Consider the following 20,948-nt stretch of genomic DNA (forward strand, 5'->3'; position numbering starts at 1 on the left):
CCCCTCGCGGGGTCCTTGGACACGCCCCCTCCCCTCGCGGGGTCCTTGGACACGCCCCCTGCCCTCGCTGGGAGCTCAGACACGCCTCCTTCCTTTGCCGGGAGCTCGGACACACCTCCCTGCCCCCCACCCCGGGAGCCCAGGAAAAAAAGCCCCATCAGGACCTACCTGATAGCATTTTGTCCCATCCAGGCCCCACTCCCTACCTACCATTTTGTCCTATCCAGGCCTCACTCCGTGCCTGCCATTTTGTCTTCCTGCTTACTATTTTGTCCTATCTGGGCCCCACTCCCTGCCTACCATTTTGTCCTATCTGGGCCCCACTCCCTGCCATTTTGTTTCATCCAAGCCCCACTCCCCACCGTTTTGTCTCACTCACCTTGGGCACAGCCAATCAAACGCCTCCACTCCCTATAAAACCCAGTGCCTGAGGGGAGTTCACGCGACTTCTCCAGCTCCTCCTGTTGAACCGTATTACCTCACCCGGGAGCCTGAATAAATTCCCTTGCATTGGATTATTTTTGTGCTGGCCTCAGTTTTTTCATCTTACACTCGGCGAGAACAGACCTTACACTGACCTCAAGTGATGTGCCCACCTTGGGCTCCCAAAGTGCTCGGATTACAGGTGTGAGCCACCGTGCTCAGCCTTCAAATTCTTTAGGAAAATAGAGATAAGCTCTGGACACCCCAACGGCCTGGGACCGGTGGGAAATGTCTTGGAGGCCATCAGGTGCTAATGGAGGAAAACAGCTCCCGTTCAGCTCCTGAACCTCCTGGGGCATGGAGTGTCCAGGGAGGGGGCTAAGGGTGTGAAGGGGAGGCCTGTGGGCCAAAATGGACCTAGTGAGGGGGCATGTGTGTGCAGAGAGGATGCCTTCAGGGGCATCTGGGGGCTTCTCGGAGGAGGCGCTCCAGACTTGGGGAAGGACTTTGGTCCCAGGCAGAGGAGGTAGAAGAGACGGGACCTGCTGGCTGGGTGTGCAAACCCCACCCCCATCTGATGCCAGTTCATGTTGGCCGGTTAGTGGCTGTGCACTGATCCCTGGGCCAGGCACCGAGCTTTGAAACCCAGTTGAGTAAGATGTCACCTCGTTGTAGCCCCAGGGTTGGGCCTTCAGCCCCAGCCGGCTCCCTGGATGGGCTAAGGCCAGCAGATGAGGCTGAGCTCGGAGCTCAGCCTGGGCTCTTGGGAGAGGAAGGGGGAGGGAGGTACCCAGACTGGATCTGACTCGCAGGTGGATGTCTGTTCACCAAACCACAGACCACCTGCCCCGCCAGAGGCCCATCCTTGCTCCCACGCTCTCTGGCCCCATGGCTTTGTGGCCTGAGTCAGCGGTCGATGTCAGGACCAAGAATAAGAAGCCCAGGCAGCCCCTGTCATTAGTGGTTTGCTGGGCATGGGCTGGGCCGACCAGGCTGGACAGTGGGACGCCTGGGCACCATGCCTGGAGGCTGGACAAAGAGAACGTGGCCAGGTCATGCCCTGGGCAACCACCTGGGTGGTGGGGAGACGTTCGGCAGCACCTGGGGGCTGCTGTTGGAGATAGATGTTGGAAATAGATGCTCGGTGCTACGAAGAAAAATCAGCACTCAGACAAAGGATTTTTCAGCAATGCAATTTTTACTTCCTAGACTGCAGGAACCTTGCTGGCCATTGTGCCACGAGGGTACAAAGAACAAAGGAAAACACACAAATTTATTCCTTACTCATTTGGGGTCATCCTTACTGCTGTATCTGATCTCCACTGGCTGGAGCCAGACCTCACAATCTAAACTAAAACCCGATGGGCTAACAACTTAAAACTTTTCTAAACAGGTAAAAGCAATGGGGAGCTGGGACATGCCTGTGAGCACATCCAGCACAGAATTCTTGGTTAAAGTACTCGGACCTATTAGAACGTACTATGTGCCTGTAAGCGTCGCATGTTTAACAGTTGCATAGGATAGGGCTTCACAAAGAGTTATTAGCACACTTATTCTTTAACAAGAAAGGAAACTTTAAAAAGGAACTTTTCTACTTCTCATAGAGGTGGATTTCCCTCCCTTCTGGGTCCACTGCCACTGAGATGCTGACCTTTTGGGGAGAAGCGTGAACAACACACAAACATGGGCACTGACCCAGGTGTAGACAGGTGGTCTGCACTCAGGTGATGACAGGAAAGAGCCAGTCATGTGGCGATCTGGTGCAGGAAATTCAGGTGGAGGCAACGGGGAGGACAAAGACCCTGAGGTAGAAAAAAGTCAACAGAACAAAAGAACGGCATGGCCGCTGTGGAGGGGGTCGGGGGAGGGCAGGGGGTTGGGCAATGTGGGGGCTCAGGTATGCAGGGGCCAGGAGTGAGGATGGTCACGGGGAGCCTTGAGGGAGACTTAAGCTGGTCAGTGACACAATCTAACTCACTTTTCCAAAGTAGGATTGACATCAGCTGTATCAGAAAAAAATTAATTACAACAAACCGGATAGTTTTTTTTTTTTTTTCTTACTCACACTGAATAAGTCTGGAGGTGGACAGCCCAGGGAGGCCTGTACTGCAGGCATTATGGATGCGGGCTACTTCTGTCTTTGGCTCCACTGTTTGAGGCTCCCATGCCCAAGGTCTCCTCATGGTCCAACATGGCTGTTGGAGCTCCAGCCATTACATCCACTTTCTAGCCAGCAGGACAGAGGAAGTGATAAAGAATGGCACACTCCTTCTGTTTAGGATCCGTTCCCTGATGTTGCAGACAACACTTTCATTGCCAGAATGTAGCCATAAGGGTACCTCTAGCTGCAGGGGAGACAGAAATGTAGCTCTGATTCTGGGAAGCCACTCGTGCAGCCGAAAGTCAGCAGCCTGTGACTGAGGGGAGGAAAAGAACAGATAGTGGGGGATGACTACTCTCCCTGACACTTTGCTATAGCAGCTGGGGACAAGAGCTTTGCTGGGCACAGATGTCTACAAATGCAAAGTGGTATCAGCCTCAGCCTGGCCCTTGGGAGCCCCGGTGGAAGAGACAAATGCAGAAACAGGCAGGAATACAGTAGTATGTCAGGACGCAGCAGAGGAAGCAGGGGCCAGCCTCCTGCTCCTGCCTATTCTCTGCCCAGTGTGGCTAGACCCCTCCACATTGGCTGGCCTGGCCTCACTCGCTCTGTAGATGATAGAATCCCACTCCCAAATGCAGACGGCCACTATCCGCTATCCCACTCCCAAATGCAGACGGCCACTATCCGCTATCCCACTCCCAAATGCAGACGGCCACTATCCGCTATCCCACTCCCAAATGCAGATGGCCATTATCTACTTAGCCGCTGCCTTGTGGAGGACATCTACCTTGTTTCTGGTGTTCTGTGGCCTTCTAAGGCCAGCTGTGCCTCACTGTGCAGCCTGGGCACGTTGCTCCTTTCTGGGGGACAGCATGAGAGGCTCTCATACCTGTGTGGTGCTTACCTCTCATCACCTGGCCCCTTATCATCCTTGACTTGGCTGTGCCTCCCCTCCCACTGAGCCCTGCCTGGTGACCTTGGCGAGTCACTCCGCTCTCGGAGCCTCCCATCCCGTCTTTGGTGTGTATATGATGGCATGGCACCTCACAGGCCTGGGCTGCCTTCCTCTGTCCTTCTGGAAATGGGGTGGCTAAGCTACCCACCCACCTCCCTTACCTCCCTGCTCCGTGCACTGACCTTGTGGGACTTGTGGTCCCTGGGGACCACCTGATAGAAATGCAGACTCTTGAGCCCACCCTGATGCCAGGTAACAACTCCTTCAGGTGGGCAGGGAGTGAATGGGCCATGCCCAGTGATGGCAATACTACAGGCTTCCAGGGAGTGGCCATTGCCCTGGGCCAACTGCCAGCCCCCTCCTCCTCCCACTCACGTTAGCAAGAGCATGTGCAGGCAGGCAGCTGGGCATGCAGGGCTGGGTTGCCTTGGGCATGCCACGCCGCCCTGCCAACCTCGCTCTCTCTCTTGGTGACATGGAAATGGCATCCTTGCTTGCCACCCTCTGAGATGGAGGAGGCCAGGGACTGGCTGCTTCTGAAGGCTTTCTGTGGATGAAAACACGGTCTGTCGGACCCGCTGACCTTTCAACAGCTTGGTGCTTTCACTGCATGTTCCACCAGGTTGAGTGACACATTTGTACTCCACACAGTGGCGGGGGGGGGCAGGGGTCAGGATGCTCAGACCGCGCTCAGTCCCAGCTCCTAGGACAGCATGGGGAGTGGGAGATCCACACCTCCAGAGCACCTGTCCTCTGGCCCAGTGGGGCCCCATTCTTGGTCAGCAGGATGGAGCCACCTGCTTGAGGTGACACTGTGAGGAGTGGGCTGGGGAGACACCTCCGTGGCCCTCACACACCATCTTGCCATTTACCCACTTTACATATGAGGAAGCACATCCCCAGCTAGAAAGGACAGATCTGAACTCATGACAAGGCCAACTCCAGAAGAATCCGCTAGAGGTCTTGGATGAGGGTAAGAGATGCTCCCCTAAGATACCCTGTGGGCTGCTCCGCAGAGGCCTGGGGCCCTTGTGCATATACCATGTGTGTGCGTGCACACCTACCCACACATGGGGCAGCTCTACTGGGGCACCTCAGAGCCTGTTCCTCCCAGCCACACCCCTCCTCTGTGTCTGTCCCAGGGACACGTCCTCAAATCAGGGTCAGCATCTGGGAACTGGTCTTGGATGGCTCATGCACTCATTGTCTCCAGGAGAACTTGAAAGTGGCGGATGGAGGGAACACGGGGGGCACTGTGCCTTTAAGACTTGTCCGGGGTTGGATCCAGCAGAGAACAGTTGGGTAAACAGCATTGAGCACAGTGGGGAAAGCAGACACTGTATAGGCAAACGAGGATGACAGAGCAGAGCCGGGCACTCCTGAGCTGCAGCCTGTCTGAGCCCTTGCACCCACACGTCCTCCCAGCAGCCCCAGGAGCTGAGGAAACAGGCTGGGAGAGGGTCTCAGCCAGCCAGCCCAGAGTAGGTTTACAAACCCTGAGGCTGATTTCCCAACTGTCACTGGCGCTGTGACCCTCCCAGCTTCCTCTTAGAAGGTGGCAATGGGGCTGGGTGCGGTGGCTCACACCTGTAATCCCAGCACTTTGGGAGGCTGAGGCAGGCAGATCACCAGAGGTCAGGAGTTTGAGACCAGTCTGGCCAACATGGCGAAACCTCGTCTCTACTAAAAATACAAAAAAAAATTAGCCAGGTATGGTGGCGTGTGCCTATAATCCCAGCTACTTGGGAGGCTGAGGCAGGAGAATTGCTTGAACAGAGGTTGCAATGAGCCAAGATCACACCATTGCACTCCAGAACCTGGAGAGCGACATTTCGTCTCAAAAAATAAAAATAAAAAAAAAAGCGGGAATGATGAACCACACTGCCAGAGCTGCCACACTGCCACTGCAGCTGCCTCCGCCACGGTGGCTGCCATAGTGTGGCCCAAAGGAAAGAACACACTCTCAGGATGGGGTCTCCACCCGACAACCCCTCCCACCTCAGGGCCTCTCTACCTGCCCCCACCTGGGGGCCTACCTGCCCTTGCCCTTCTGAGGTCTTAGGGCTCCCCTGCAGCTCCCATGACCAATCTGGTTGTGACGTATTTTCTCTGTGGTCCTCCACCCGCCTCGTGGGCTGCCACTGTCCCCTACAATAGGAATTTGTCCCATACTGTGGGTTTTTTGTGAGGATGGTGCTGATTTCAAAATCTGGATTTCCAGCTGCTGGTGAACACTCAGGTGTGCCAACATGCCCTGATTATGCCAGAACGACAGCAACCGCCCTTGCCGTGGGCCGCTGAGCCAGACCCTGTCCTGCAGACCCCTCTGAGGCAGGGCTGGAGTAGTGACAGTTTGAGCCTCAGTTTCTCTGCTGTGAAGTGGGCCAACAACAGCTCCTCCTTCATGGGATGACTGCGTTGGGAGGGGCAATACTGCCACTCTGCCCATGCCCACACACTCCTACCTCCTGTCCCGGTGGTGGCCTGGCTGGACAGAACCTAGGGTCTGAGATGGTCTTCCTTCCCAACGGGGTGGCCACGCTGCCCCATGCTGACTATGCTGTGGTCAGGATGAACTCCCCTGGCCTCCCAGGGTGGCCCTCACATGCTCTTGACCCCCAGACCCCCTGGTGGGGAAAGAGCTGAGCAATGAACAGATGGAGAAACAGGCCAAGCAGCCACCTCAAGCATACAACAGGTGGGGGCCCGCCAAGCAGCTGGCCAGGGCTCTGGGTACTGTGCTGCTGCCAGCCCACCCCCTGCCACAAGTGGCACAGATGTGCCCATGAGTCAAGAGCAAGGCCTAGACAGGGTGGAAGATCCCCTTTTTTCTGAAAAATCACTCATGGTGACTTGCATTTTCTGTGCCTTCAGTTTCACTTACAAAACTCACCCCTTCCCCTAGCAGGGGTGAGGCCTGGGTTAGGGGGAGCACAGGGCCTCCACACGGGCGAGGCAGGCACTGGGTTCCAAGGCTGGCTGGGTGGCCATCTGTGCAGCCTGGGGGCCAAGCAGACCTCACCTGAAGGAACCTCCAGTGAGGCAGGGGATAGGGCAGGCAAGCTGCGGCCTAGGGAACAGTACAGCCTCCTCAGCAGTTCTGAGCAGGGGTTCTGGGGCTGAGGGCTCCTTCCTGGGCCTCTCCCAAGCTCTGCCTCAGTTTCTTCCCCGTCAGGTCGGCACAGGATGCCCACTTCCCAGGGCTGACAGTAAAACAAGAACTGACACAGCTGTCTGTGTCTTTTGTTCACCATCGGACCGCATCAGCGCCACAGGAGCAGGCTCCCTCTTGCAGGAAGCAGCTCCAGGCTGGGCTGGGGCCCAGGCTGCCCTGAGGAGCTGCCTGGCGATCTTGCGCACTGCTACCTAACCTCTCTGCTCTTGTTTCTTCATAGGGAGGGAGAAGGGATCATCCTCACAGACCTTGACCAAACCCCAGCCTTATGCTAATAGCACCGACAGGGAAGCTGATGCACAGAGAGATTAAGCCACCTGCCTGAGCCCACATAGCTACCGGGTGGCAGTTCTGGGACGTAGAGTACGGGCAGACTGGCCCCCATCTGACCTCCCCAGGGAGGTCGGGAGGATCAAGGGCCAGCTCACTCTTTTGGAGGTTTTAGCGGAGGCATCGGCAGACACGGTGAAAGAATGGACGTCTTTGGTGGGCTCTGGAGGAGTGGGTGGCTATAAAGCAGAGGGATCTGGGAGTGAGGTCAACGCCTGAAGTAGAAGACACAGCAGCCCAGCCTTCACCCCAAGCTCCTGCAGCCAGTGTCACAAGGGAAAATAACGTCCTCTGCATCTCACCTGGCTTTCCAGCCTAGAAGAGGCTCACCAAGACGTCCTGGGGGAAAAAAGGACGATTGAGCCAAGGTCTGGAAGGGCCAACACACTTTACCCATACCCTGGTGACTGGCCTGGGCACAGAGTGCCGCCCTAGGGCAAGGCGGGCCCCCTCTCGCCCCCGAAAGTGGAGGCGGCTCCATCATGCGGGAGGGGCTGACACCAAGTGATGCTCAGCGAACGTTCATCCCCTCTGTGCCTCCCCCAGCCCCTCCAGGTCAGAGTGGGAAGCCCCGTGCCAGCGTAGCCCGCAGTCAGGAGAGCCCCCAAACTCTCTGACGCTGTCACTAGAGGGGGCGGCAGGCGCTGTGCTGGAGCATTCTGCGGTTCTCAGGGCGAACCCCGCCTGGGAAAAACCCAACGTGGGCGCCAGCGGCAACGCCCGCTCGCCTTCACAGTTTGCTCTGTGGCCAGGGAAAGGTCGGTTCTTGACCTCATTTTGTGGATTAAAAGTGTCCGCGACGGAGGTTCAAAGCAAGACGCCGCGCAGGGTCCCCCGGGGCCATCGGCGTTGCGCCCCCCTCCCTTGGGGGACCTCGCGGGGGCGTCACAGGCCGGAGAGGTTGGGGTCGCCATTGACTGCGTGCTTTCCGCGTCCGGCCCCGTGCCCGCCCCACGTGGAGGCGGAGTCTGGGCTGGGGGCGGGCCGGGGGCGGGTCGAGGGCGGACGCACAGCTGGAACCCGCGGCGGAGGCTCGGGCGAGCTCAGGCCCGGATCCAGGTGGCCTGGGCGGCCGCACCATGAACTCCGGGACCGACGAGTACGAGCTCAACGGGGTCCTGCCTCCGGGCACGCCCGGCTCCCCGGACGCCTCGGTAAGACCTTCCCCTCGCCGCTGCGTGACCTTGCTTCGCCCGGTCCTCTCGGGGCCCCGCGGCTCCCCGGGCACCTGTGGGCGCCGGGCCGAGTGCGCGCCGTGTCCGCACTGCAGAGTGGCGGGGGACGCCCTGTCCAGGCCAAGTCCCTCCCGCCCCGTCGGGGTCAGAACGATGCCCCCAGGAACTCCAGCCACCCCGGCAAGTGGGTGGGACGTGGGGACGCAGCCCCACTAAGCAGCGCCCGCCCTTGGCTGTGCGGGGTGGGGCGGGGGTCTGGGCGCCGCTCCTCCGGCTAAGGACTGCTGGCGCCCCGCTTTCCTGGCCTCCCCCGACTCCCGCGCCGCTCTCTCTAACTTCAGCCTCGCCATGCGGGCTCCTCCGCGCACTTTGCCCGGGGACGGGCAGAGAGGAGTCACAGCCTCCGGGCTCCAGGCCAGCAGCGTGCAGACAGTTACGTCACCACGAGGTGACCACACAATCTGATGCGTGCCTTGATGGGAGAACTTGGGGCCCGCTGTGGTCCCTATTCCACTCACTCACCTTGAGAAATAGAATCATCACACAGCCTTTAGGGTATCTCCCTACAGGCCCTCCAGAGCTTGCCCCGCCGGGCCTGGGAAGGCTGTGGGCAGCGGGCGGGCTGGCAATGGTCCACGCTTCAGAATTCTTCATCCCAGGACTCCGCACTTACTGAGCACCTTGGGTTTGCTGCAAGGTCCTGGTATGGCCCTCTGGTGACTTGTTTACTTTGGACATTCTTTCCTTTTCAACATCCCCCCCTCCCGCCCCAGGGATGGGGGCAGGGAACAGCAGCCTGTTGGGTTTTTCCAGGCCTCTCCATGGCGGGGACCAGACTGAGGCAAAGATACCCTGCTCAGGTGCTGGTGAACAGTCCTAGGCCGGTGCTGTGGGGACAGGCTGTGTTCGGGGAGGAGAGGCCCCACGAGCCACAGGATAGGGTGGCCCTGGAGCAGCATGGACACTTGTCCTTAGGTTAGAGATGAGGAAACAGGGCTGAGAGGAGCTGTCGTACAGCTCCTCTCACCAGGACTTGACTGGTGTGCGGGACCCCAGGGACCTGGCCCTGCCCCAGCGTGTGAGCACTTTGGAGCAATAGGCAGGGGGCCTTCCGACTGTGTGCCCTTGTGAAGATGGCGCAGCTCACGGGGCCTTTCAGACATAGTCTTAAAAAGAGAGAACAGGCTCCCTCCTGCCTTCAGGGAAGTGGGGGAAGCAAGTCAGGTAATAGACGGGGGTGGTTTGGGAACGCCTTGGAAAGGGAAAGATGCTGCTCCTCCCCCACTGTTGACGTTGCCCGGGCAATGCCCTCCACTCAGAGCAGTCTCTGTTCACCTCTGCAGGTGGCAGGATGGGCTGTGCCTCCTGGAGGCTCTGGGTGCATCTCAGGCCCAGAGGAGATTGGGCTGGGTTTGTTCCCGGATCCCTGTCTTGGCTCTGGGCACCAGCGGGAGGGAGACACAGCCCTGCTCCTCCAAGTAGAGGCTGGAGAGCAGCCCGGCCCTGACAGTGCAGGAGAAGCCAAGGCAAAACGTGAGATTCCCTAGGGGCTGGCAGCCCACTGTGCGGGGGGGCATGGCGGTCAGGGAAGGCTTTCTGTGGAAGTGGGGACATTAGCACTGAGCCCTGGAGGGTGGGAAAGGCAGGTGGGCAGATCTGGCTCTCTGAGATGTGTGGAAGGACATCTAGGCAGAAGGAACAGCAGGAGCAAAGGTTCAGAGGCTGGACCACGGAGCACGGGAGGGCCAGGTAGGAGGTGCAGGGATGGGAAGCCAGGCTGCCGGGAGGGGCCTTGCAGGCCTGATCATGGTCTGGCATCCAGGGAACTACGGAAAGGCTATGAGCCAGTGTGAGGATGAGCTCATTTCTCCTTGAGGGGTAGAAAACCTACAGGGCCACTGTACTCACCCAGCCTGGGGGTCCAGGCTCACCTAACACCCTTTCCTCCTCCCACCCTCAAGATCCTGCCTCTCCATTTTTCGGGTACATCGTGTCAGTACTTGGTGCCTCAGTGTCTCATCTGTGATGAAGCGGTGCCTGTTGCAGTGTCATGGTGAGGACTCAGCGGCTGATGTGCATCAAGTGCCTGGAGCCAGGCCAGCACTCAGTGCCCTCATCCTCACTCCTGCCTGCCATGGAGACCCTCTACCAGTGGTGACCTCTGGCAGTGGTTTGGAGAGAGCAGTGCTTTGCCCAGCATGGGGCCCAAGGAGATCCTCAGTTTCCTTTTCTGTTGGATGGGGTACAACTGCTCACCTCCCAGGGTGGCCGAGGCTTAGGGAGGAGCTGCACGTGGAACTGGCCTGGGTGGGCTCCGTTGGGGCAGGGCCGTGGGAAGCTCTCAGGTCTCTCCAGCCCCGTGTGCCCTGCACCCCGTGTCCCTTCACGTCAGGCCCCCCGCATCGTTGTCCAGGGGTTGAGTCAGCTCACTTGTGGCTGTCAGTACAAGGAACAGTAAACAATTTTAATGTGAAAATGGCCTGAATCTGTCATCCCCAGGGTGTCTAAAGGCAGGGAAGTGGTGGGGATGAGATTGGGACATGGTCCTCTGGTGCCAGCCACATTTTCCTGCCCTTCACAGCCCGCAGGTTGAAGGTTCCTGGGGTCACCTTTGGGCCAAGAGGCCTGGTCCTCGGGGGCACGCAGTTGTGCCCTGTACACCAGCTGTCTGGGCCGCGCATGGCCTCAGCTTCCCCAGGGGAAGTTTGCTCCCTTATTTCTGCTTTCCTGGCAGGTCCCGAGACCAGCAGAGTCTGGGCCAAGTTCTAAAAGGCAACCCTAACATGGTCTCAGGGCCACTCCTGGCCAGTGCTGAGTTGGAGGGAAGTGGGTCTGTCTGGCCCAGCTGCAGTGGGGACCCCGCCTGGCAGCACTTCCTGTTGTCTTGCTGGGGCTTGCTGCCGGGAACACACACGTGGAGCTGGGACACTCTCTCAGGAGCTGCATCCTGGGCTGGCTGGTAGGAGATGGTGCAGGGCTCCAGTGCCAGTCCCCACCTGTCTGTGTGGCATCTGGGGAATGGATGGGCACAGCAGCTCTTGCCCCCACTGGTAGGTCAGACAAGGGATGCCAGAGGCCCCGGGCAGGTCCTAGCATATGGTAGGTGGAAGAGGGGTGCCTGATTCTCAGGTCCCCCCACCATCTGCTCATGCCTGCTGAGTACAAGGGTTAGGGCTGGGGAGCAGGACAGGCTGCCGGCAGCCAAGGTCTAGACTGGGACCCCTGGCAACTCATCCTCGTTGCCCGCCTGGGTCCTGGTTAGCACAGGAAAACCTGTGCCCCAGGCTGTCCTTTCTTTGCTGTGCCACTATTTTGTGAGCCTGTTCAGCTGCTTTTGAGTGGGTGGAGTTGGCTGGGGAGGTAGTCTTTCAGAACCGTGAGGGTGAGGCATCAAGGAAGAACACCCCAACCCTGCCACCTACTGCCATGTAGGTGCCCCACCCACCACCAGGCCTCTGAGACCACCCAATTCAGTCCCCTCCACATCCTTGTCTGCCCATTTTACAGATGAGGAAACTGAGGCATAGAGTGGTCACCCTACTGGTCAGTGTTGTGGCAGCTCCCAGCCCTGCTCCTCACAGGCCCTTGGAAGGGGCGGCTGATATGCATCACCTCATTTGTGGGGCCACAGCCCCCCACCCTGTCTCCTCCCAGCCAAGCCCTGGGTGGGCCGGAGCACCCATTACGCTATGGCCAGAGCCAGGCCTGTGATTGCAGCAAGCTTGGTTCATATCCCACATTTGTGCCAGCCCCTACTGCCTGAGCTGAGGATGCTCACTGAAGTGGCCCTAGGACCCACCATGTGTCCCAGCCCCAACACGTACAGCCTGCAGTGGCGAGGCTGACCGTCCACAGAAGGTAGCAAGAGCTGGCCACACCCCTGCACAGAGCCTACCTCCTCACTCAGCCTCCTTCCTAGCTTTCAAAGGAAAGCTACCTGGCCTGGCCCCAGGCCCCGGGTGCTGCTGAGGTTCTGGGGAAGTCCCATTGGCCCTGGGACTGTATTAACCATGGTGTTTATTCTCTGTACTGCCTAAGCCACAGGCTCAGGTTTCGGCAGGGCTCGGCTCCTGGCAGCTTCTGCTGGCTGGTCAGGATCACAGGGCTCCCTCCCCTGTGGTGGCTGGGTCCCCTGGCCATCCTAAAGCCCATCCCAAGACAGGGGCAAGTGCCCAGGAGTGGAGGAAAGTGGGGTCATCCTCCCTGGGAACCTTCTATGTGGTGATTAGCTCCAGAGCTCCAAGGCCCAGAGCGCCGAGGTTAGGGACAGGGAAGCAGACCAGCCCTGCTGCCTTCCCTTCCACGTGACGCTCCCAAGGTGGCCTGCTGCCCGGGGTGGTTGCCAACTACGCTGTATCCTAGGGCAGCCCTACGCTTTGGGACACAGTCCTGGGAGGCGGCTCTGGGCAAACCTCCTTCGAGCTGCAATCTGCTGCTCTGTAGAATGGGAGAGGAACATGGCCTCTCACTCGGAGAGTGGGAGTTTCTCAGGTGCACCCCCAGATGTACGGAGGGGGAGACTGAGGCCCACATAGGGGGAGCTTGCACCAGGGCCACAGGCTGGGCTGTGGTGAGCCAGGGCTTGACCCTTGTGTAGAAGCTTCCCTAACTGCAGGTTGGATAGGAAGCAGATGGCCAGATGGGCTGTAAGTGCCCTTCCCTAGCAGGGGTGTGTGCTCAGGGCATTTGCTGGCCACTCAGGGCTTGGAGGCCATCCCAGGGCATCTGCTCCACAGCCTCGTGATACACACGGGAGACTGAGGCACAAAGTGGGGCTAGTTGTCCTGAAGCTACACAGCTGGAGCCTGAGGCAGGAAGCCCGTGAGAGCTCAGCCCCTAAGGGGAGGGACAGTGGTGTCAGCCACCAGCACTTCTGAGCCCTCAGGCCTGGGTTCAAATCCTAGCCCAGCACTCACTTGCTATGTGGCTTTGGGTAAGGAACCTTCTTGTCGAGCCTCAGTTTACCCACCTTAAGTGGGCATGAGGACAGCAGGGGCCCAGGCTCCCTGTGGCTGGGGGTGCTGAGAGTTGAAGCTTGGGGACCTAGAGGCTCTGTGCAGATGATGCTTTTTAATAGATCTGAGTGTTCCCTGTGACTGCATGGCTATGAAATATTTAAATGGTTCTGAGCTCAGAAAAAAGGGACTTCTGGCTGGGCGTGGTGGCTCACGCCTGTAATCCCAGCACTTTAGGAGGCTTAGGCAGGTGAATCATGAGGTCAGGAGTTTGAGACCAGCCTGGCTAACATGGCAAACCCCCACTTCTACTAAAAATAAAAAAATTAGCCGGGCATGGTGGCAGGTACCTGTAATCCCAACTACTCGGGAGGTTGAGGCAGGAGGATCACTTGAACCCGGGAGGCAGAGGCTGCAGTTTGCTGAGATTGAGCCACTGCACTCCAGCCTGGGAAACAAGAGCAAGACTCCATCTCAAAAAAAAAGAAAAAAGAGACTTCTTCCTCCTGTCCAGAGGCCAACACGGTTAGCCTGGGTATGTGTGTCTGTTTATGTGCGTGTAGTTTGTGTATGTATGTGCATGTGCTATATTGTGTGTAATGTGTCTTTTTGTGAGGGGATGTGTGTTTCTGTGTCTGTGTGACTAGGAACATGCACGTACATGTGTAGATGCCCCCGGAAGGTGGAAATGCTCACAGGGTCTGCACTTGGCCTTTTTCTTCTAGTACCAAGACCTGGAATGGGGACCCAAATGAGTATTAGGGTGGCCTTGATGGGAGACACTTTGGCACTTGAGGTTTGTGAAACTTAGGAGCACATGTCCACTGTGGCCAGCAGCCCCCAGGACACTGCACCCTGCGGAACACACGTGTGATGGGGTGTGACCCACTGGGTGGCTTTGCAAGAGCACAGCTGGAGACGACCTCAGTGCTGGGCAGAGGCCCTCAGTCCGGGCCATCCTTGCCCAGACCCTGGGTGGCCTGGGAGGAAGTAGCCATGTCCTCGTGTGCTGGGGCCTGAGGGAATCCCCGGGAGTGCAGAGTCAGGCCCAGGGTGGGAGAGGCAAAGTAGAGGCCCCAAAGTGGCTTTGGGGTATGTGTGGAGCGACCCGAGAACCCACTAGGACCCCAGGGACAGGGCTGCTGGCTGGCCCAGGTGAAGGCGGCTGTTCCTGTGCACACTCGTGTCCATGTGAACTTGCTACTTAGCAGCTGATGCCAAAGGCAGGTTGTTGGAATGCTCACAGGCCCAGGTGTAGGCAGCAGAGCCTGCCGCTGTCCCCCGACGCCCACTCTCTCTTCCTCCTGGGCACATAATTTTAGATGAAACTGGAACACATGCAACATGAAAGCAAGGCCCTTGCCCTCTGCCACTTCTGTATTGGCTGCCTCGTATATTTTTTCATTGTGCGTTTCCAGCCTGCAGAAAGTCGAGGCATGGATGGATGCCCGTGTCCGCCCCTCCCTGCAGCCCTGTGGCACCCCGGCCTCCCAGCCTGCATCTTTCATGAGTCTGGAAACAGGATCTCCCAGAGCGGGCCCCAGGAGGTCAGCTGCCAGCAGTGGGTTCTTACAGCTGCCTCCAAGCAGGTGACCAGTCCTGAGAGGCTGTGGTCCAGGGCCCGGTGGCTGAGGGGCACCTACAGACAAAGGGCCAGGCCAGGGGGCTGGCAGGTTTGTCCTGAGTGACTGAAGAGGGGCTCCACCAGGGCAGCTTGAAAGGGACGGACTCTTGCTTCCCAAGAAAGAGGAAGTTGGGTACTTAGGGCTGCCTTGGAATGAAAGGCCAGCCCTAGAGAGGACCTTCCTGTGGCAGGAGAGAGGGTCATGTCCTGCCGGGGGAAGTCCTGGGAGGCTTCCTGGAAGCAGTGGCCTCTGTGTGGGGCCTTGGAGCATGAGAGTATCTGGCAACAGGGAAAGGCACTGGGGCCTTCAAGAGAACTGCAGGGGACCCCTCCCAGATGGGCCCCTAACCTAAGGCAGAGAGGATTCCATCAGAGCTCGCATCCCCATGTCATTACTTTGAGAATTAATGTGGAAGCTGAGCTCCGCTGGATGTCATATGCTGAGGCATCGATTAAGCACCTGCTGTGTGGGGGCCAGGCTCTGGATGTCCCACCTCAGTGAGGGCTTGCCGCTAACGGCCGGATAGTTTTGCAAGCCCTGTGCTGAGGCCTGGAGGCTGAGAGGCCTGTTGGGCCCCAAGGCTGGGAGGTTGGGAGGTGACAGGAGCCATCTCAGCCCTTAGGTGCAGCCCAAGAAGGCTGCTTTCTTGCCTGGGCCAGTGTGCACAGATCTGTCTGCCCACACGTCACTTCCCTTGCTGGGCACCAGGAGCCCAGACCTTGAGGGGAGGGGGAGAGGAGGCCGGGGGCACAGGCGGGTAGGCGCAGGCAGGGAGGAGCAGCCCCGCCTATAGCAGGAGGAGGAGGATCGGGCAGCGCTTTCCAGTGGAAAACCAGAGTGCATGTACTGAGGCTGCTGTGTCATTTCCTTTCCAGAATTGTATTCCTAGGGGAGGTTTCATAAAGGCCAAGCACATTCTCGCAGCCTCTCCTTAGAGTAATAATAAGCACTTCTGTCTGAATACTTACCAGGGGGAGGGACAAGGGAAGCCCTCACCTGCAGGGCACTGCCCACCCCCATAGCCAGACCCAGACACAGCCCTTGCTGCCTCCCCGACCCACCCGCGCCACTGACCGTCCCCCTCCCTGCAGCCGCCCCGCTGGGGCTGGAGGCACAGGCCCATCAACGTGAACCATTATGCCAACAAGAAGAGCGCGGCGGAGAGCATGCTGGATATCGCGCTGCTGATGGCCAACGCGTCCCAGCTGAAGGCCGTTGTGGAACAGGGCCCCAGCTTCGCCTTCTACGTGCCCCTGGTGGTCCTCATCTCCATCTCCCTGGCACTGCAGATTGGCGTAGGGGTGCTGCTCATCTTCCTCGGTAGGTCCCTGGGTCGGGGTGGCCGGGCTGCCTGCTCACCTTGCTGGCATCTGCTTGCACCGCCTGGAATGGGTGCCCACCACCTTGCATACTCGGCTCTCAAGGAGCTGCTGGGTCCCTGGCCCTTGCCACCCAGACATGCAGTCCAGGAAGTGGCACCTCCCCCGCCCTGCACTTTGGTTTTAGTTTCGTTTTGTTTCGTTTGAAATGAGATCCTCCCGTCACCCAGGCTGGAATGCAGTGGCACAGTCTCATCTCACGGCAAACTCCATTTCCTGGGCTCAAACGATCCTCCCACCTGAGCCCCCAAAGTAACTAGGATTATACGTGCTCGCCACCACGCCCGGCTAATTTTTGTATCTTTTGCAGAGATAAGGTTATGCCTTGTTGCCCAGGAAAACTCCTGAGCTCAAGCGATCCAACAGCCTTGGTCTCCCAAGATGCTGGGATTACAGGCGTGAGTCAGCACACTCGGCCTTGTTTTGTTCTGTTTGAGACAGGGTCTTGCTCTGTCTTCTTGCAGCTCACTGCAGTCTCAACCTCCTAGGCTCAAGCGAGCCTTCTGCTTCAGCCTCCCAGGCAACCTGCGCCACAGCTGTGTGCCCTCACGCCAGCTAATTTTTTCATTTTTGGTAGAGACGGGGTCTTGCTATGCTGCCCAGGCTAGTCTCAAACTCCTGGGCTCACGTGATCCTCCCGTGTCAGCCTCCCAAAGTGCTGGAATGACAGGTATGAACCACACAGAGCAGAGTCAGGGCCTGGCCTGTGGGCATTAGGGCAAGTGCTTCACTAGGTTCTTGTTGACCCATGCCGTGAGATGGCCTCTGCCATGCCAGTCCTCACCTGGGACCAGGGTCCTCCTCCTGGCTGCGTGACCTTGGGCAAGTGGCTGAACCTATTAAACAGGCACCCTAACAGAACTGCAGTTTGTGGCAGGAATCACTAGATTAAGGCACACAAATAGCTCGGTGCATTTGCCCAAGCCTGGCCTTGGGTTGACAGCCATAGCTTCAATTCCTAAAAAGTGCGGGGGCTACAGAAGGTGGGGTCACAGACAGTGGGGCTGCCCAAGCCGGGGGTGCTATGGTCAGTGTTTCAGCAAAATAGATGTATTTTTCTCTGGGGGACAAAACTCATCCTAAGTGCCACTGAGGGCACTGTAGTGTCCCAGGATAGTCTGACCACTGGGGTGGGTCCCCTCCCACTGTCCCGGGCTGGACGCTCTGTCTGGGCTGCCCTTGGCACTGTCCACTCCTCTCGCCCACAGTCAAGTACGACCTTAACAACCCGGCCAAGCATGCCAAGCTGGACTTCCTCAACAACCTGGCCACGGGCCTGGTGTTCATCATCGTGGTGGTCAACATCTTCATCACGGCCTTCGGGGTCCAGAAGCCCTTGATGGATATGGCGCCCCAGCAGTAGGGCACCCAGGTGAGCTGGGAGATGGGGCGTGAGACCTACAGTCCTGGGGTTGCTCGCTGTCATAGGCTCTCGCAGTGTGGCAAATCCCTGGCCAGCCAGCCTGGGACACCTTCTTAGTCCACGGGCACCCTCGTCCACACCTGCAAGGCCAATGCCTGGCCACTGCCTTGAGGCCAGCCCTGCTCCTGGTGCTGGCCACCTGTTTTAGACACAGTGTTGAAATGGAATGTGTTGAGGAGCCACCATTTAAACATCTGGAGAACTCACTTATAAGATTTCTATGCATTCAGAATGTCTGTCAGAGAGAAAAGAAACTTAAAAAAAAAAAGAAATGAGATATCTGGGTCAGGCATGGTGGCTCACGTCTGTAATCCCAACACTTTGGGAGGCTGAGGCGGGCAGATCACTTGAGGTCAGGAGTTGGAGACCAGCCTGGCCAATGGGGTAAAAGCCTATATCTACTAAAAATACAAAAAGTAGTTGGACATGGTGATGCATCTCTGTAATCCCAGCTGCCCAGTAGTCTGAGGCAGGAGAATTGCTTGAACCCAGGAGGCAGAGGTTGCAGTGAGCTGAGATTGCACCACAGCACTCTAGCCTGGGTGACAGAATGAAACTCTGTCTCAAAAATACACCAAAAACCTGAAGATTTCCAGCTTCTTTGATAAATCAGGGGCTCTGCACCCCTTATCACCTCCACTTAGCAAGTGAAGCTTCCTCCTAACCCTCATCTGAGAAAAAGGGGCCCTGGTATGACTGCCTGCCTGACATACCCACCCCACTGTGCCACTCTGACCAGGACAGTGGGACTGGGGATCTTGTCATGGAGCCCTGTGACTCTTCAAGTCTGGCCTTTGCCGGACCTCACAGAGTCTGTGAGCTGCCTGCCCTGGGCCGGACTCTGGCTGTGTGCAGGCTGCAGATTGAGGCTGTCCCCATGGGATGAGGCTCCCGTGTAGGAAGACTTCCCACACCACACACAGCCTCTCCCTGTGTCCTTGCTCAGAGAGGGTGAGTGTCTGCCCAGTGACACATAGCCTGGAAGCAGGAAGGCCTGGAATGCAATCGTGGCGAGGGCCAGGTGGTGCACACACAACAGTCTACGCAGCCAGGCCAGGCCCACACACCACTGCCCCCACGACCTCGGGCCTAGGGGTCATCCTCGGGTCTGTAGCAGAGGTGGAGGTGAGTTGCCAAGGGAGGGGTGGGTGCTCCTGGCAGATGGCCAACTCTCCACCAGTGGTGGCCCATGGCAGAGTAGACAGAAGCAGTGTGCTTGGGCTAGAGCGCCTGTGTGTCAAAGATGTATAAAAATTTCCCCAAGAGGGCATAGTGGAGGTTGAGGTGGGGCTCTGGGGCCCGAGGGTGGGTCGGAGCGCCTTGCATCCACTCGGCCTCACCCTCCCCACACAGAACCAGCTAAGAGTGGCCGCTGCTCGTCATGGCCCATGGCCTCTTCAAGCTTCCCTACCCTCACCCATGACCATTCCCCCAGTGGGGTCACGTCGACCGCCAGTGTCCTGGCCATGGAGCCTGAAGTCGCCCTGTGGCAGTGCCCAGTTCTGGGCCGCCCCACGTGGGCTCTGGGTCACTGTCCAGCGGCTGCCTCATTTGTAGTTAAATTGTCCCCTTCCAGAACACCTAGATGCCAGCTGCTCCTTGGCTTGGGGCATGTGGCCAGGTCATTTGTTAATCACCTGCTGTGTGTGCTGATGCAGTCTCTAACTCTACCAAGCATCAGTTATCTGCCTGCCAGGAAGAGGGTGCTGGGCCTGAGAGCCACATGGGGACCCAGCGGTGCCCTCAAGGCTGTCCTCAGAGGCCCCGAGGCCAAGTCTGCTGGGTGTCCTGCCTGGAGCAGCCATAGAGGTCTTAGGCTACGTAGGTGTCTGTGGTCACAGCTGCCAGCCCCAGCCCCCTGTGCTGGACCAGGCCTTTAAGTCCTGGCAGTAACCCAGCCATGCTATATTCATTCCCTTTTAGAGGGGAAACTGAGGCATGGAGTGCTTTGACACCTCTCATGTCAGAATCGGGCCCTTCTCCTTCCTAAGTCAAGTGTCCAAATAGCCCTGACACTTGGGGCTGATCACAGCCTGGCTCAGAGCCTCGCTTCTCCTCCTTTCAGGCCTGGAGCCTCTCTCCTCTCCCTCCTTCCCAGGCCCGGAGCCCCCCTCTCCCTCCTTCCCAGGCCCGGAGCCTCTCCTCTCCCTCCTTCCCAGGCCCGGAGCCTCTCCTCTCCCTCCTTCCCAGGCCCGGAGCCTCACCTGTCCCTCCTTCCCAGGCCCGGAGCCCCCCCTCCCTCCTTCCCAGGCCCGGAGCCTCTCCTCTCCCTCCTTCCCAGGCCCGGAGCCCCCCTCTCCCTCCTTCCCAGGCCCGGAGCCTCTCCTCTCCCTCCTTCCCAGGCCCGGAGCCCCCCTCTCCCTCCTTCCCAGGCCCGGAGCCTCTCCTCTCCCTCCTTCCCAGGCCCGGAGCCTCTCCTCTCCCTCCTTCCCAGGCCCGGAGCCTCTCCTCTCCCTCCTTCCCAGGCCCAGAGCCCCCATCTCCCTCCTTCCCAGGCCCAGAGCCCCCCTCTCCCTCCTTACAGACTCAGAGCCTCTCCTCTATCTCCTTTCCAGGACCCTGGATGCCGCTTGCCCTGCAGCTCAGCTGCCCGACCCCAGGAGCCGCTGTACCCGTGAGGTGTCCACCTTGCTGCACGTGGCACTCCCCAGACTGCCAGAGCCCAGGCTGGTCTCATCTCTACCATGTCCTTGGACCAACCCTTGCTCTGACTGTGGCTGACCGCCATGGGGTAGGCCACTCTTGTCTCTTGGCTGCTCTTCCCAGGAGGCAGCTCCCTCCTGGCACATAGGGGCTGGCCATTCTGGCACATGGGGGCTGGCTACAATGGCCCAGAGGGTCAGAACTGGCCAGCCACGGAGACCTGTGCCCAGAGAAGGGTCTCGACCCACCCAAGGACACAGCAGGTCTGTGGATGGGTTGGATGAGGGACCAGGGCCAGCCTCTGTCTCAGGACATTCCGGAAGGACAAGGAGATGTCTCTCCCTCTGCCGAAGCACCAGCGTCCCCATCTCCCGTGGGTCCTGTCTGGGTTGCCTGGTGACCCCAGCATCTGCCTGCTGTCTAACCCAGCGACCCTGGAGAGCCATAGCTGCCTTTTGGCCCTATGGTAGCCACTGTCTCTGGTCTCAATGCCTGGGCTTGGTGGCCATCAAGAGGGAGCCAACCAGACTGATGAGGGCCGTAGACCCTGCATATACCATGCACCAGCAGTGAACAGGCAGAGCCCAGCACCCACTTTTCTAATTGTGAATGACTAATAAAGCCTATGTTTCTCATCGGGCTCCACTGCCACCTCCTTGCTCCCAGGGCTGGACCGGTCTTGGCCTTCTCGTCCCCTCTCCAGCTGCCCTGCAGGGGCGTCGGGAGCACGTGGTTCTGGCTGGGGCCGTCCCCTCCAGAAT

General features: G+C 58.6%; 1 protein-coding gene across 1 annotated transcript; it reads left to right on the forward strand.

The window, feature by feature from the left end:
- Nucleotides 1–8,066: 8,066 nt before the first annotated feature.
- NINJ1 (ninjurin 1) lies at nucleotides 8,067–20,827 on the forward strand. Its single transcript, XM_021671903.2, has 4 exons — nucleotides 8,067–8,141; nucleotides 15,834–16,062; nucleotides 17,330–17,493; nucleotides 20,100–20,827. The coding sequence occupies exons 1-3, from the start codon at nucleotides 8,067–8,069 to the stop codon at nucleotides 17,482–17,484; spliced, it is 459 nt and encodes a 152-aa protein (XP_021527578.2). The 3' UTR covers nucleotides 17,485–17,493; nucleotides 20,100–20,827.
- The last annotated feature ends 121 nt before the right edge of the window (nucleotides 20,828–20,948 follow it).

The sequence above is a fragment of the Aotus nancymaae genome, unplaced genomic scaffold, assembly GCF_030222135.1.
Source record: "Aotus nancymaae isolate 86718 unplaced genomic scaffold, 86718_ANA_hifiasm-v0.15.2.pri h1tg000041l, whole genome shotgun sequence".
Lineage (NCBI taxonomy): Eukaryota > Metazoa > Chordata > Mammalia > Primates > Aotidae > Aotus > Aotus nancymaae.

What these genes read in the sequence shown, in the direction of transcription:
- NINJ1 (XM_021671903.2), top strand. Translation starts at nt 8,067, where the DNA reads ATGAACTCCGGGACCGACGAGTACGAGCTCAACGGGGTCCTGCCTCCG. An exon ending in CCGGCTCCCCGGACGCCTCG is followed by an intron (nt 8,142 to 15,833) that starts GTAAGACCTTCC and finishes CCCTCCCTGCAG; the next exon opens with CCGCCCCGCTGGGGCTGGAG. An exon ending in GGTGCTGCTCATCTTCCTCG is followed by an intron (nt 16,063 to 17,329) that starts GTAGGTCCCTGG and finishes TCTCGCCCACAG; the next exon opens with TCAAGTACGACCTTAACAAC.